The 18353-nt window shown below is 38.6% G+C and overlaps 1 protein-coding gene across 10 annotated transcripts in view; it reads right to left on the reverse strand.

The window, feature by feature from the left end:
• Positions 1-18353, reverse strand: part of NCOR2 (nuclear receptor corepressor 2) — a 360458-nt gene that overhangs the window by 54617 nt on the left and 287488 nt on the right. For all 10 annotated transcript variants that reach the window (XM_063454320.1, XM_063454317.1, XM_063454326.1 and 7 more), the window contains exons 21-25: positions 13789-13909; positions 10255-10486; positions 7859-8023; positions 7304-7443; positions 6967-7072 (exon numbers count right to left, since the gene is read on the reverse strand). In XM_063454320.1, coding sequence (XP_063310390.1) covers positions 6967-7072; positions 7304-7443; positions 7859-8023; positions 10255-10486; positions 13789-13909 — 764 coding nt within the window. The remainder of the gene's footprint in view (positions 1-6966; positions 7073-7303; positions 7444-7858; positions 8024-10254; positions 10487-13788; positions 13910-18353) is intronic.

The raw sequence follows: 18353 nt of genomic DNA on the forward strand, positions 1-18353 counted from the left end.
GGTTTACAGAGATACAGCATGGCCAAATAATTCTAAACTACAAAAATATTCTGAGTCAATTATGAGGAAGACGCCATCAATTAACAAAAAATAATATACATGGACAGATTCTGTTCACATACAGTTGCAAGAAAAAGTATGTGAACCCTTTGGAATTAGATGGATTTCTGCACAAATTGGTCATAAAATGTGATCTGATCATCTAAGTCACAACAATAGACAATCACAGTCTGCTTAAACTAATAACACACAAAGAATGAAATGTTGCCATGTTTTTATTGAACACACCATGGAAACATTCACAATGCAGGTGGAAAAAGTATGTGAACCCTTGGATTTAATAACTGGTTGAACCTCCTTTGGCAGCAATAACTTCAACCAAACGTTTCCTGTAGTTGCAGATCAGACGTGCACAACGGTCAGGAGTAATTCTTGACCATTCCTCTTTACAGAACTGTTTCAGTTCAGCAATATTCTTGGGATGTCTGGTGTGAATTGCTTTCTTGAGGTCATGCCACAGCATCTCAATCGGGTTGAGGTCAGGACTCTGACTGGGCCACTTCAGAAGGCATATTTTCTTCTGTTTAAGCCATTCTGTTGTTGATTTACTTCTATGCTTTGGGTCATTGTCCTGTTGCAACACCCATCTTCTGTTGAGCTTCAGCTGGTAGAGAGATGGCCTTAAGTTCTCCTGCAAAATGTCTTGATAAACTTGGGAATTCATTTTTCCTTCGATGATAGCAATCCGTCCAGACCCTGACACAGCAAAGCAGCCCCAAACCATGATGCCCCCACCACCATACTTCACAGCTGGGATGAGTTTTTGATGTTGGTGTGCTGTGCCTCTTTTTCGCCACACATTGTGTTGTTTCTTCCAAATAACTCAACTTTGGTTGCATCTGTCCACAGAATATTTTGCCAGTACTGCTGTGGAACATCCAGGTGCTCTTGTGCAAACTGTAAATGTGCAGCAATGTTTTGTTTGGACAGCAGTGGCTTCCTCTGTGGTATCATCCCATGAAATCCATTCTTGTTTAGTGTTTTATGTATTGTAGATTCGCTAACAAGGATGTTAGCATTTGCCAGTGACTTTTGTAAGTCTTTAGCTGACACTCTAGGATTCTTCTTCACCTCATTGAGCAGTCATCTTTACAGGACGGCCACTCCTAGGGAGAGTAGCAGCAGTGCTGAACTTTCTCCATTTATAGACAATTTGTCTTACTGTGGACTGATGAACAGCAAGGCTTTTGGAGATACTTTTATAACCCTTTCCAGCTTTATGCAAGTCAACAATTCTTAATCGTAGGTCTTCTGAGAGCTCTTTTGTGCGAGGCATCATTCACATCAGGCAATGCTTCTTGTGAAAAGCAAACCCAGAACTGGTGTGTGTTTTTTATAGGGCAGGGCAGCTGTAACCAACACCTCCAATCTCATCTCATTGATTGGACTCCCGTTGGCTGACATCTCACTCCAATTAGCTCTTGGAGGTGTCATTAGTCTAGGGGTTCACATACTTTTTCCACCTGCACTGTGAATGTTTACATGGTGTGTTCAATAAAAACATGGCAACATTTAATTCTTTGTGTGTTATTAGTTTAAGCAGACTGTGATTGTCTATTGTTGTGACTTAGATGATCAAATCACATTTTATGACCAATTTGTGCAGAAATCCATATAATTCCAAAGGGTTCACATACTTTTTCTTGCAACTGTATATCCCTTTCAATCCTGCGCACTTCAAGAAATTGCAATTAAGATCCCCAAAAATTAAAGGACAACAACTAGAAGGAATAGGGAATATAAAAACTGCACGGAAAACACTGTGTGGTATATACGAAATGTAAGATCCTGTTATATAAGCCTAAAATAATTCGTTAGCTTCATCAAAAATGATACATTATTTACAGGTAATTTCCATTAAATGTTCAGCACTACCGAAATGCATGCCACATGAATATCACATATATATATATATATATATATATATGCATGGACAAAGAGGTGCCTTTTAATTTTAGGGGTGTGAGTACAGATGGGACCAGGGGAGGGACGGTTTTGGTAAATTTTAGGTGACTTATAAATAACTATTTATGCAACTAAAATGTAATATAGAACAAGAACAATTAAGCTAATTTACACAGACAGATTTCTAGATACATTTACTGTTTAACCCCTTAAGTACTGAGCCAGTTATACACGTTGTAATCAAAACACAACGTAAACAAAAAACTGGAGTTTGCGCTATATGTCTGTTCAACCGTAATTCATCTCTTTCATATTAAATGCAACTACACTCATTATATATCCTTTTGTTCAGGAGAAACAGGGCTTTCCTCTCACATGAACTATACATATATGAAACATAATTCATTATAAATAACATCTTTAAAATGTGATAAATTAAGATAAAAAAAATATAAAAGAGTTTTAGTCTTGCGTGGCATTTTAACTGTAAATGTCATAATACTGTTAGCTTTTACTGCAGTAAAATATTTGTATTCAGCAAAGCCTCACGAGTACAACAGTACCCGCCCCGCCCATGTACAGGTGTTATGGTGTCTTGGAAAGTTACAGGGTCAAATATAGCAAGCTTTATTTTTCAGCTTATACACATTGATATTTGCCAGACTGGTTATGTTGCCTTTGAGACTGTATGGTAGCCCAGGAATGAGAATTACGCCCATCATGGCATACCATTTGCAAAAGTAGACAACCCAGGGTATTCAATATGGGTTATGTCCAGTCTTTTTTAGTAGCCACTTAGTCACAAACACTGGCCAAAGTTAGCATTTATATTTGTTTGTGCGTTTAAAATGCAAAAAAAAAAAAACAATTATGAACGCTAACTTTGGCCAGTGTTTGTGACTAAGTGGCTACTAAAGACTGAACATAACCCATTTGCAATACCTTGGGTTGTCTTCTTTTGCAAATGGTATGCCATCATGGGGGTAATTCTCCTTCCTGGGCTACCATACGCTCTCAAAGGCAAAATAACCAATCTGGTCAATTTTAAATGTTAAAAAAAATGGAAAAGCAAGCCTTATATTTGACCATGTTACTTTCAAAAACTCTATAAAACCTGTACATGGGGGGTACTGTTAAACTTGGGAGACTTCACTGAACACAAATACGAGTGTTTCAAAACAGTAAAACGTATCACAACAATGATATCATCAGTATATGTATATTTTAATAAAAATACACGTATGATATTATATAGAAGATATTATACACACATATATGTATTTATATTGTTTTTTTTCTTTTACTAATATATTTTATTTTACAGTAGCAGGGAGACTGCCTGACAGCCCAGGCAGCCCCCCTGCAGGCAGACACAGACACACCGATTGTGGCCATGTGACCGCTCTTTCAGAGCGATCACATGGGCCGCGGGGGCTCAATTTTCCGAGGTGGGACTGTCTGGGTTTTCAGACAGTCCCCCCAGACCGGGAGGAATGCCGATCGCCGGCGGGCGAACGGCAGGGATCGGGTAAATGAATAAGACGGCGGGGACGTTCTATGCCGCCCGCCGGCGTTTAGAGCCACCCCTTCAAGGATGGCATAGAACGCCGGCTGTCCTTAAGGGGTTAAAGACACATTACTGTGAGTATTATAGCTGTGGAGCTCAGTTATACACTCAGACACACTGACGATACCCTGCACCCAAGGCGAGTGGCAGTGGCCAGAATAGGATGCCCCTCATCTGTTACTCTTGTGCAGTCAGTTGGGGAATGAGGTGATTAAGGATTTAGGCAGACCAGTCTCCAGTCCCCCGTGCATCGTTTGCCATATATAAGGGATCCCCTATAACCCAACTAGCAGTGAGATAGTCCCAACTGACGGGCCGAGGTCCGTTACCCTATTGAACCTGTACATCCCCAGCTGACGCATTCTCCTCAGCGGTGTGTCAGGGTACCATACGTCAGTAGGGCTTGGAAGTCGGAGTGAGATGCGTCAAGTAGATGTCCGTATACATTTCTGTGCATCCCTGGGCCATGAAAGACTGTTCTTCTAACCTCCTCAATGCCTCTATTTTGTCGAACCACAGTGTTAGTTGCAAAGGAGTTTCCTTTTTCCAGTAGAGGGGGATGACTTGTTTAGCCGTGTTTAGAATCCGTATGGACATGGATTTCTTGTATTTTCCTGCCGGGGTGGAAGTGTGGTGTAGGAGGAAGGGGGCCGGTCGGAAGGGTGGTGGATTGTCTGAGAATTTCAATAGCATGGCACTAATTACCATCTAAAGCAGGATTCATGTTTTGAAGGAGGAGTGGTGTTCTGTACCATAGTGTTAAAACTTTATAGGCGGTCTCCTGGGTTTTGCTAGCCAGTGCACAGTGATGCCCCCATTGGCTGTCTGTGAGGGTTTCCCCTAGAGCTTTCTCCCATTTTTCCATGTAGCTAAGGGCCAGAAGGTTCCGTTGCGTTTGCAATAGGGAGTATAAAAAGGAGATCGCTTGTGGTTGCGGGTCAGGATCTACACAGTTTACCTCAAACGGGGTAAGAGCCCTATATAAGTCGGGTTGTTGGGGGATAAATGTAAACTATGCTTTTGAATTTCTCTTTGAATTCTGACTTTGTTTGTGCTACCTGTTATATAGGTATTATTTGGGTGCTGTAATTAACCAAAGCTGACATGGATTGGATTTATACGGCTCTCAAAACACACGTCTGCAGTAGAAAGGTGATTAAGAATGTGAAGACCATTAAAAAATTGCAACCAAAATAAAGCATAGCATGTACGTATCACCCTTGACTAGTACATTATTAGAAGAAATATTATTTTATATATATTTTCTTATTTACATAGCGCCAGCAAATTCCGTAGCTCTGTACAATGGGTGGACTAACAGACACGTAATTGTAACCAGACAAATGGATGTACAGGGGTTGAGGGCCCTGCTCAATGAGCTTGCATGCTAGAGGGAGTGGGGTATAGTGACTCAAAGGGTATAAGTAGGGGTAATGAAATAGGTTGCTAGAAAAGTATTCACTGAGAACTTATTTTTGACAGTTGCAGGAATGGAGTAATGGGGGGGGGGGGGAAAGAGGACGGGAATGAAAACCCGCCAACAGTTTAAATGTTACGGACAGAGGACAGACTAAAGTTTTCGTCAGCATTATGTAGGAACTTGTAAGCAAGCACCAGAATCTTAAATTAAGCCCTATATCTAACTGGAAGCCAATGTAGGGACAGACAGAGGGGGAGGCGGGAGAGGTGCGGGAAAATGAGCTTCGCCGTCGCATTTATATTCAAACCAAACAAACTTTTTTCCAGGAATATTCAATTATGATGCAATACTCTACAAAGTACACAAGGCAATAAAACATGCTCACAACCTCCATTTCTCTCCAAGTCCAGATAAAGTTCACTGCACTTAAAACCAGAAGCAGTTAAAGTTTATTGTTCAAGTGTGTGATAAATGTATAAAAAGGGATCATTCTTTTTAAGTATAATGACCTGCACCTCTGTTAAAGGATCGTAAGTACTGGAAAATGTGTATGCAGATTCTCACCCTTACTCAAGATGTTCACAAGATGGCAGCACCCCCCTTCCCCCCTCAAAAAAAAAAAACCATCACCCTTTTGTACATATATAAATCAATGTTTGTACATCACCCTATTCTTAAGTGTGGATAGCACTATAATTAAAGTTTTAGCAGGCAGCACTATTTCACATATGGTTAAAATGCCTCTTCCCCCCCCAAAAAAAAAAATATTAAAAAAATAATGTTTTCTGTGCTAGGCTGAACTTCAGAAGTTCTCACAAACAGACATCTAAGGTACAGTCTCTGGAGATAGGGAGAAGGCCCAGGCAATATCCTCCACCTGTGCTAGGAATGCCTTGGATTAGTCCGTATTTTGGAAACCGATACACATCGGGCTTGCAACCTGCCCACTAATACCAAAGCTCTAAATTGACCCATGTCACTTCCAGTTCGTTTATCTACTGTGACTAATGGCTGTGTGCTTGAGCATTTATCTACACTATTTAATGTCATCATTCCACTCCCTGTACGGTGTGACCCTGTTATAAAAATCAATAAAAAGTATGGACTGTACTCAAATACTCAACTTCAAGACGAGAGGATATTAAGTAATAGACATATAAAACAGAACAGTACATACAATAATATCCGTTACTGTTAAAGCTTCCATTTACCAAGATGCAGATAACTGCTATACAAGGACAAAACAATTGTAACCAACACATGAAAAAAAACAAAAACACACCATAAAATCGCACAACCCAGAGCTAAAATACTGTGTGCTATTTCAAGGCATTGCCAATTACAGATCAGGATTATTTGAGTAAAGGGAAAATTCTTATTTTGTATATGGTAGATCTCTAATAATGTGGGATAAAGGCAGCAAGATTAATCATAAACATTTGTGGAGCTTGTTTGCTTTACTCCTTTTCATGCAAGCAAGTTTTCCAGACATTTGGTCACAGTAAATGAACTTTGGTTTCTAAAAGGAACTTAAGTTCCCCAGGGCTCGCCCCATACAGAGATAAAGGTCAGTGACAATGTCTACTTGGCATTGCTCTGTGCTTGTATTGGCTCATGGTTATGCCGTATACCTGGCAGGCATAACAAGAGTCACTAGTGGAATATTCCAAAATAGTCCTCACAAAAGCAAACTCCAAAAAAAAAAAAATCCCCAAACAAACAGACCAAAAACCGTCTGCAAACATGGTGAGATGAATACATACATAGATACTATGCATGATGGCCACTTTGGAATTAAAACATATACTGATGCCTTTCAAATAAATTACATGTCACTTCAGATCTGTGTCTCTAGCTGTTCACGTATGAAGACAGTCACTGCTACAAAAACCACAACATATTTCATTTCTTACTAATATGTATAACATGCACATACCTAAGCATATAAAGAAAAGAGAACGTCTATAAAAAAAAAAAAAAAAAATGAATAGATCCATCATCAAGTCCAACTTACCCAGTTTCTTTGACTCCATGCTCATTGGTAAACCCATCATGATGGAGCCCACAGGCACCTTTGCATGTTCTGAACCATATGGGGCATGAAGAGTGATAGGGACGCCCTGTAATCAAAAGGCTTGATACTTAATCTCAAGTCACAAAATCAAAAATTGCATTAAGAGGGAATGTGAGCACAGGACAATGCAAATTCAATTACACACCAACACATTGTGACACTGATCATATCTATTGTAGAGAGTAAAGAATAAGGGGTAACATCCTGTCTAACAAAGCGAATGCTGAAAAGGCAACCCATTCATGAAAAGCAGACCCTGATTTATGGGTTAGCATACCTGAGATATGGAGCCCATAGACCTCTCGATAGCAGCAGGGTGTTTGCTGGAGGATATAAGAGGAGGGGGATTGGATATGCTAGCAACACGAGGGAGCCCAGGACGTGAGCCATCGTGCAAGTTTAGTGGCATCGGGTGTACTGAGAAAACAAAAAGAAAAAAAGAAAAAACATTGTTTCCCAAAAGCTGTGTTTTTATAGCAATATATTACATAAAACAAAGAACTGCTTGACTGAATGTAGTATGGCAGATTCCCTGAACAGCTTGCCAGTGGAAGGGATAGTCACTAGTATGGGAACATTAAAACGGTTAGAATAAATACAAGGTGTTCATAATTCCAAATAAAATCTATACAGGAAATATAAACTTAGTGTGTAAAATAAGGCACTTCGTTAATGACATAAATGTGATTGAAAGCAGCTGTATAACACTCAAAAAATCAACAGAAAAAGAAATAAACATATACAATACATATGTCAACTCAGACTTCCCATTGTTATGCCCCACATGTTGCTTAGGCATTACACTGGAAGGCACCCTATAGCTGCTGCTTACCTTGGGAGTTATACTGAGACACCGTTTCATGCTGAGAGGGCGGCTTTAACAATTCTCTGGCAGGCACTTGGTACTGCAGGGCAGTAGAGGGCCAAGGCGGGACACATGGCGGCTCTGTACTTGACCTCTGACCCTCTGTTTGTAACGCTGCATAGGAAACCTTATCTGCAAGACAAAAAGATTAGGGCACACATGAAAAAAAAAAAGAAAAGAAAAAAGAAACACTATAGCCTGTTGTGACTACATTTATATTTTCTTTTCAAATAAAATTCTTTATTTTATTTATTCATTGTGTATGCATTCTTCGGATCCTCCAAAATTCTAAAAAGTAATCCAAACATGGATCCATCAAAGATTGAGGAGGTGGAATACCACTTCTGTCGCTGAAAAAGCCAAAACTATCAAGAAGGTTTGCCACATGTACCAGGAGGTGGGTTATTGAGTACTTATCTCCATTTTCACTCAAATGTCGAAGTTCACTTGCGCATTGGATGGGCAGCTGGCTAGGTGCTGATCTTGATCTGGAATAGCCCTAGTTTAGGTACAACTGTATAACCAAGGCAACCACAGACCATTTGCACCGTAACGGCTTCACAACAACGTGTTGTGGTTATGGTGTTCAAAGTGTTCCTTTATCAGAGTCTCAAATATGGAACCAGAAAACCCAGGCAACTCTTCAGATATAGGGAAAACATTTCTTAATTCTCTTTCTTAAATTCCTTTGGGACATCAGGGACACTAAATGACAATTAGATTTGTGTACAAGGCTATTTGGAAAGGAGGTAGGAAAGGCAATGCCAGCAAACAAACGCACATGTTCATTTACAAAACTACAAACTTGTTTATCTGATTTTCACATCAATAAACCTGTGCAAAGAGAACTGTTAGAATGTCTCACACTGCTGTCTAAACAAGATTACTGGTGCATTGTTAATACAAAACTAACATGTATGAGATCAAGGAAGCTAAACTGTCACTAGACCCAAAAGTGAATTGTATTATGATTTTTACGCTAGATTGAAACTGAATGCAAAACATTCCCAGTTTGCCTTTTTATCTGAGAAGCAGTGACAAAAAGCACAAAACTGTGCCCTTGTTTAGTTTACTATTTGATATTTCATAACTAGTCAATAAAGATCTCATATGCTCAACGTTACTGTGCAAAAAAAAACAAAAAAAAAAAAACAATTAAAATACACATTTTAAAAAATACCCTCTTAATCAGCAGTCACACACTTGATTGAAGTCTGCATTTAAATACATTGCAGAACGATGTGAGCTTTACCTAGCACAATACAGAGCCATACACTCACACGTTCACTGTGATCTGCACTGCGCCTGCTGATTGCCGTAAATATTTAATAGCTGAAAGACTGCTCGGAGGATGTTCAGGGTAATACGTGCAATTTGGCCTTCTTTAAATGCACTTGGCTCACAGTTTATCTGTACAATTACCATCCCTATAATGACACCTCCCAGCGTGTCTGAGCGCTCAAAACATATAAACGGCTCAGCACATTAAACACTGCAGCTAGAACAGCAATTCTTATTAGATTACCCACTGTTATCACATTATACTCCATTCTGCAATCTACTATATCCATTACCAGCGTGCTTATTATCTCCGTACATGCTGCAGCTACCTGGCACAATTAACCTACTCGCTATTAAGGGGTCAGAAGTTTGGGGGAGGGGGGGGGGAATCATGTCTCTTTCCTATAAGAGATGAATTAGTAATTCATCTATGCCATAAAGTGGCAATTTTGGAGGAAACATTGGTCTCAGCGGTACGTGGAAAGTAGATTTCCCATGAAGTAGGGAGCTCAGACATGGTGCAATGTGTAGCGTAGTGCAGTGACTTACTTTGATACACTGCTTGCTGTATGATGGCAGCAAACGATAAATGTCCACAGGATTGCACCCCAAGGCTGATAGTGAAATCATTTATATAGTTCATAGCAAGTAAATAGAAGGGCCAATTTATATTTTCATTTACATGTAAAGTATTATTATCGCAATTTATATAGCGCCAACAGATTCTGTAGCGGTTTATAATCTCATTAGAGGGGGGATTTAACTATAAGTAGGACAATTACAAGAAAACTTACAGGAACAATAGGTTGAAGAGGGCCCTGCTCAAAAGAGCTTACAGTCTATAGGAGGTGGGGTATAAAACACATTAGGACAGGACTTGGGAAAGTACTGATATTATACATGCACACACACAAACAAATATATTCAAAATATACCTACAATAGACAGCCAAATACAGAATTTTACAAACTATACAGAATTTGACAATGCTCAAATGGAATACAATTTACTGTCAGTTAAAGACAATTATAGGAGTTATTGTTGTATTTAAGAGTAGAATTGTCACCGACTAAAGAACTTACCATCCTGGTCCCCAATTGTCGGGCTTCTACACTTCCCTTTGGGGCTACTGATTGTCTGCTGCTCCATGTCAGATGGTAAGTGGGGTGCAGGTTGCTTGGAGAGTGCAAGCCCATCCAGGGCAGACTCGTGAACCTTGGTGATTTGTTCTTGGTAAAGGGCCAAAGCGTGAGGGGTCATCTGAGCTTTCACTGTAGCAGATGGTGGAGCGGACTCCGAGAAACCATCTGAGATCTAAAAGAAAGGTACGGGGTTAGTGTACAACAGCACACAAAAAATACTCAAAATTGAACACACCACCACTTTTCTTAGGATGCAACTATTAGACCATAAATATACACACCCTATTTGTTTTGCTAGATATGCGGTGCATAAAGAGAGAGATATAGGTATATATAATATCTGCACAGACACACATATATATATATATATATATTATATATATATATAAAATATATATGTGTCTGTGCAGATATTATATATACCTATATCTATCTCTTTATGCACCGCATATCTATCAAAACAAATAGGGTGTGTGTGTGTGTATATATATATATATATATATATATATATATATATATATATATATATATACACATATACACACACACACACCCCATTTGTTTTGATAGATATGCGGTGCACAGCTGCCACCAATAAGAAGAAGTGCGAAAATACTTTAATTAAAAGCCTTTTTTAAAGTCTCCTCCCAGGCTCTTGTTTTTCATTAAAATGTTGCACGTATAGTTTTACCACAAACTACTCTGGGTAAAAATACAATGATTAAGCATTGATCATTTCCCAATTATCTCATATTCTCTGTGCTGCAATATCCACCTTCAGTTAGTGAATACTGTTCCATTCTAAGAGTTCTAATGTTGTATCTGTATCCTGTACTGCTGGGCAGACATGTTGGTCTCCTGTTAGACAGCAAGCTAATCCTAAAAACTAGTGAAGGTTTATTGCCTATTTATTTTTCCTAAGGTAGTAGGCCAACTATAAGGATGAAAGGATTGTATATATTATTTAGAAAATATTCATGCAATATAACCGGAACAGAGTTTTAGGCAGGCTTGTGTTCTGAGATATGTGGAAATGTGATTATGATATTGTTCTCAATGTCTCCTGATCAATACATACAGAAAGAAAGGTAACAAAGTCAGCTTCTGGAATAACCGCTTCTTTGGAGAGGTTTATCATGACTGACAGCCTGTGCATGTTATGAAGGCATGGCCAGTGCAATGAGACAAACAATACATCAAGTGACAAGTAATTGAATGTCTTGCAACAGGTCAACAGCATTAACGATGTCAAGAATTTGACAAGCCGTACAGTGCTTGATTGAGAGGATCTGTGCGTTTGACTTCACTCGCTAGGCTCATGCATTATTTTGCATGTCTTCACAGCAAATCAAAGCAAACAAAGCTGCAAAACTTATCCAAACATGCCATGTGCGTCCTTTAATACACTGGTTTGGTTTCCTTAACTCAGGCAGAGTTAAAGAAACCAGATACAAAAATAAAAATAGGTATTGACAGATATTGATTTTATTAGAGCAGATACCGATAATTTGTGAACTTTCAGGTTACCAATATTCTGTACATTTAAATTTTTTTTTTTTTTAATTAAGTGGTAAATGCGCAAAATATACATGCCAATCCGATTTGTTTATGTTTTCAAAAATATTTGTGTGTGAAGTGGATGCAGTGAGAGTATTGATTAGTAAATGTAGTATGTGTGTGTGTTTGTAGTGGATGCAATGTGTATGTGTAAAGGATGTGTTTGTGTGTAATAATGTGCGGTAGGAACCGCCCCCGTACCCCCTGATAATGTTCCTCTCCCTTATCTTTTAGTGCCCACCCCCCTCCTGTCCCATAGCGTTCTGCCCCTCTCCCCCCTCCGTTCCACAGCATTCTTTCCTCTCCCCCTCCCTCCCCTGTCCCACAGCGTCATTTACTTTCAAAGTTCCAATAAATTCTACAAATTGAAAAACACTTGAAAAAAGGACAAAAGTAACGCAAGTTATCAATACAATAAGTTTTCAGGTTTCTCCTGCAAGCTTAAAAACCGATACGTAAAATGGATAGTAGCTTGCATTCTACTTTAGACTACTAAATCAAACAGTTACTTTTTGACAGGGACACAAATTCTGTACACGGCATTTGCTTGGTGACCCATTCCTTCTTTTGTAAAATTAGCTCATTGACCCACTCTTCAATTGTAATAAAATAAGCACTTTAATAAATTATGCAAAAGTTCAATATTAGCCATCACAGGTTTTGCACGGGGAGAAGGTAGTGTTTCTAAAGCACACGTTTTACTGTGGGCAATTGCCTAGGTCCAAAATAATAAGGGCCTGGTTCCACCGATTAGGCATGCAACCTCGATCTGAACTCGGGGGAAGAACCACTGCATATACTATTCTTTAACTAAAATTCCACAACTTAAAGACCACGATGGATGGATAAATGGATAGATAAAAACAAAAATCTTAAGAATTTGGTGGTTCACTGTTCATTATATCAAAATGATTAGTTTTAAATTTCCTCCCTTCTACACATTTTGTCATATTTTCATGCTTACGGACATAACATTGATTCCCACAATACAAAAACACACTTACTCCTTTAACATACACCACTACTGCACCTTCAATTAATCTCCCAACAGACCTCAGTAAATTCCATGTGCCCTCCCCTCCCACATTTTAGTCCTAGTTACATCCCAGCTACATTTCAAACCTAATGTTCTGTTTCAATTTTATCTCCCCAAGCTACTCAGCTGATATCTTCTCTATTCTCCTCCCATTCACTCCCCTTTTCAAAACTAAAAACTGATCAGTATTAGTCTAGCAAGTATTATTTACTTTTCTATGCCAACATGTCTGGAATATGGATTTTAAGGTAGTATTACACAAAGAAGCAAGCAAACGTCTATAAAAATGTCAAAAGATTGCAGTTTCCAGATGCAGTCAAGATACAAAAAACTTAAAATAATAAATGCAAATGTAACCATATGTTTAAATAATGACTTCTAAGTGTAAAAGGGTGAGTGCACAGAGTGGTATGATTCTACAGACTATACTACAACAATTCTCGGACAGTTTTACATTTGGTGGAATGAACATTTGCTGCTATATGGGACTTTTTTTTATAACCTAGAACTATATCGGTTTAGCATACACAATTTTGGAACCTGTGTGTATTAACACACTATATAAAAAAAAAAAAAACGCAGCAAAACTATACCCTAAAATCTATAAAAAAAAAAAAATAAAAAAAAATCTCAAGAAATATAAAAATCAGAAATGTCTATAATAGTACAGTCAGTTTAACAAAAATATTCCTCTACATTATGCCTAGGATGCTAATGATCCCTAAAACATTTTTTGTTCGTAAAAACAAAAACAGGTATGAGTCCATTGGTCCATCTATTTAATGCATAACAAAACCTCTAGCTAGTTCTTTATGAACATGCCAAGATTTCTCTGCTGCATTATAGAGGATATGTATAGATTGCCTCATAAATATACTTACTATAGGTGGGATAGCAGCCGCTCTCTGCTTCAGTTGTTTGAGGTCCAGTGGCTTCTGAGGTGAAGAGTTCAAGCATGCATCAGTACCAGAGCTCAGCAGACTGGGCCGGGTAGACAGCAACCTGCACATATACAGAACACATAATATGTCATCATATACTCAAAGTGCTAAGTACACAATATTACTAGTAAGGAAAACCTCCATTTCTGATCCCTTCCTACATTAAACCCACTACTGTCCACATACTGTTATTCGTAGTAACCAACTACAATGCAGGCTTGCACAATAAAGATTTAGCAGGGCACAGTACCTACAAATACTATGTTTTTGTTTTTCAATCATCAAATGCAGGAGAATTTCCTATTTATACCTGCATCAAGGCACATTTTTGTACACTTGGCAAGGAATGGTCAGGACTTTAATTAGGTAATAGCAAATAAAACAAAATGGAAAAACTCCCTCCAACTAGGTTTCACCCACTACAGTTCCTGTATATTATATAACCTCCCGCATGTGCTAATTACCCGAAGCAATGGTCATTTATACACTTGAGCGTGAGGTCAGTTTCGGACATGCTTTTATAGACCTACATGAGATTACGTGAAACTAAGCTAGAGAATCTGACATGTAGCAAATGCTTTAGTCACAATCCTAGATAGATAGCGTCCAGGGCTCAGGTGATCAAATTTACTAAAAGGTTACTTTCCCTATGGAAACAGGAGACTTCCAGACGGTCAGACTTCCCCATTGGCTGAAACCCCAGAGCAGAGTACCAGACTTACAAACAGCCTGCCTTCTAATAGGGAATGTATTCTGATAGTTGTTAAGTCCCATGAGCCCAATCACAGATCCTCAAGTAGTATAGAGTTCTCTCTTAACATACACGTACGTAGGTAAATTGTTTGTTTACTGAAGCAAGTATTTTCTAGAGGACTCTATAAATGTGACTGTCCCTTTATCACTAAAACAGTATTTAATAATAATCTTAGTGGCGACATTGGAAGTTGACAGCGTCAAATATGTTCCTTGAAAAACGTATCAAAAACTTCCAAGAAGGGACAGATTTTTCTTTGCTTCACTCTCGGTCAATGGTTATGCCATGACAACGGCTGTCTAAGGCTGCCCAGAAGAAACTTTACATTCCAAATGCCAGGTAGAGAGTAAGTTCATGCTATGAAGAACTGTTCTGTACATAGAATTTAAAATAGCGTCATATAGCACTATGGGTAAATGAACTTCACTGTAATATCTATCACAATGTCATTCCATGCATGCATGTGTGGTCACCCTCCAGCCTCACAATATGCACAAATAGGAAAATATATTTCCACTCCAACAACCACCTACACAAATCCATGTCCATTTAATAATGGATTATCCCCACAAAAACACAATTATTAGCAGAGACACACATCATATTTATTAGGAGGAAAGAAACTAATTTATATAAAACTCTAAAGAACCCAGTGACTAATCATTGGGAGCTGACTAACATTAAAATGGCATAACTCATTTCTAAAAATGACAATGCTGTAGTTATGGTGCTTAGAGAGCTCTGTCACCCTGCAGGTTTTGTTTTTAAATTACCAGTAATTATTTTCTGTCCCTTACCTCCACTGTTTTTATTCTATTTTTTTTTTTTTTTTTTTAAATTCAACTTAGTTTTTTTTTTTTTATTTACATATAAGAAAAAGAAGGGACTACTTTAGCTTTTAAAGAGCGTAATCTTCAGCAATCTATTTTTTTTTTTTAATGTGTGAAGCTTAAGCAACACTTCCAAAAGATACAAGGGGCATAAGGAAAAGGAAAAACTGAAAGGGGGAAGGTGGGGGATAAAGCAAAACAAACATGACAGAGCCTTTTTAAATCAAGGGGATATGGAAACAGAACACAAATTCCAGGGAAATTACTATATCCAGAATATTAAAGGGTTACTCCAACCACCATGACTACTGTTAGGAATCTGTATGTATAGCGTTTTGCTTGAAACCTTGAACATACAAAGATATACTCACTTTTGTGCCATGTTGCACATTTGTAATGTCTGACTGGATATTACAGTAAATCTAAGTATAATGAGTATAACCCAGACATGGACCCCTTGCTGACTTACATTATTTGTGAACCAATGCTACTCTAGTCACGGAGGCGACTATCACCTGGAGTGAACCTGCCTGGAATTGGGGTTCTAGAATGCATCTTCGGTGGGACCAGTCTGATATACAAATGGTTCCTTCTTTAATGCCACAAGTGCACAGAAACTGCTTTCAGACAGAAGTGGAGACATCACATAGAAAAAGTTACTGAACGCCTTTCTTTTCTAATTGTGTCTCTCTTGCACTCTGGTTTTTAAAATTTTCCCACATGCTATTTTTGTTTCATTTCTAAAAAGACAACAGGTTAACATGCATTGTAAATAAAACCGTTAACAGACAGCAAAGACAAGACATTAGGGGCAAACAATGGCAGAACAGAATTTGCCGTCTATGTTCTATTGCAGAGTAACCCCACCATTCCGGAGTAAAAAAAAAACAAAAACAACAATGTACCGTAATTAAAAAATAAAATGTTTTTGCTCTATAAGCAACGAGCAACCTCTTAATTGCAAGGTTATTTACAAGCAAAGGTCCTTTTACAGATCATTAGACTGGGCAGAAAAGCAGGCAGAATCCTTTTACTTGGTAGAAATATTTCCAAGAGACACTCGAATGAAGAGCTCTTCTTATACCAGCAAATGCTGCTCAGGGACCCAGACAGTGCGGGCGACCTGTAATTGATTGAGGTCAGCAAAAAGGCATTAGCAAGTTCTGCTTTAGGGACTAACTTTTTGGATATTCTGGATATTTATATATAGATTCCTAAGGATGTACTTATCCCCTGATGCACCACGTATTTTTTCTCATTTTTTCTCTTTTACATACTTCAGGCTCAGAATATAAAAAAAACAAAAAACAAAAACAGAATCCATTAATGCTAAAAAAAAGCCTAGCGAATTGTGGGCATACTTGAGATTAAATAATTTACAAGATTTAGGGGAGATAAAATCTCTTTTGCGTAATAAAGCAAGTATTGATTAAGTGGGGGAACTCTGAAAGTGAAGTACACAGAGGCACACAAACAAATAAACCAAAACCGAACAATCCTGGTAAAATATATATATATATATAAATATATTCCTGCCAGATCACCTGATTCCAATCCTCTGCAGTGCTTAGACACAATTAAGGTTTGGTACCAACATCTCTTTTTGTGTGAGTGCCAAAAGTCTTCATTCTGTGGTTTTCCCCTATTCACACTACACATCTGGTACGTTAAATTACAGGAAAAGTGTCATGATTTGCGGTGTACTTTTGTAATGAATATATAAAATATTTCTAACTCTTTAGTACATCTTTTATCTTTCCCTTGCTTCGTGTGGGCAGCTATCGTTAGACCTCTTTGATCGGAAGCACCACCAAAGTTCTGAAACTGCCCCCAGAATGCATTTTTTATTTCTTTTACATGCCTGGCAAATATACACACACTATTTATTTGTTACTTGCAGGGTGCTTAGTTGGATATGCTGTGCTTCCAACAAAAAAGACTTATACTGGTGATACTCGAAAATTTTTAAAATCGTGCAAAAGTTTATTTATTTCAGTAATGCAACATAAAAGAGCAAACTAATATATGAGATAGACGCATTACATGGAAAGCAAGATAGTTCAAGCCGTGATTTGTCATAAGTGCGAGGATTATGGCTTACAGCTCATGAAAACCCCAAATCCACAATCTCAGTAAATTAGAATATTACATGCAATCAATAAAACAATGAGTGTACAAAGAACAATATCGCATCTCTGAAAAGTATAAGCATGCTTATGGACTCAGTACTTGGTTTGGGCCCCTTTTGCAGCAATTACTGCTTCAATGCGGCGTGGCATAGAAGCTATCAGTCCGTGGCACTGCTGAGGTGTTATGGAAGACCAGGATGCTTCAATAGCGGCCTTCAGCTCTTCTGCATTGTTCGGTCTCATGTCTCATCTTTCTCTTGGCAATGCCCATAGATTCTCTATGGGGTTCAGGTCAGGCGAGTTGCTGGCCAATCAAGCACAGTAATCCCACGGTCACTGAACCAGGCTTTGGTGCTTTTGGCAGGGTGGGCAGGTGCCAGGTCCTGCTGGAAAATGAAGTCAGCATCCCCATAAAGCTCATCTGTGGAAGGAAGCATGAAGTGCTGCAAAATCTTCTGGTAGAAGCTGCGTTAACCCTTGACTTAATGAAGCACAGTGGACCAACACCATGAGATGACATGGCTCCCCAAATCAACACAGACTGTGAAAACTTCACACTGGACTTCAAGCATCTTGCAGTGTGTGCCTCTCCATTCTTCCTTTAGACTCTGGGTTCTTGGTTTCCAAATGAGATGCAAAAGTTGCTCTCATAGAAAAGAGGACTTTGGACCACTGAGCAACAGACCAGGTCTGTTTTTCTTTAGCCCAGGTAAGACGCCTTTGACGTTGTTTGTTGTTCAGGAGCGGCTTGACAAGAGGAATACGATATCTGAAGCCCATGTCCAGGATCCG

Source organism: Pelobates fuscus, chromosome 5, assembly GCF_036172605.1.
Source record: "Pelobates fuscus isolate aPelFus1 chromosome 5, aPelFus1.pri, whole genome shotgun sequence".
Classification (NCBI taxonomy): Eukaryota; Metazoa; Chordata; class Amphibia; order Anura; family Pelobatidae; genus Pelobates; species Pelobates fuscus.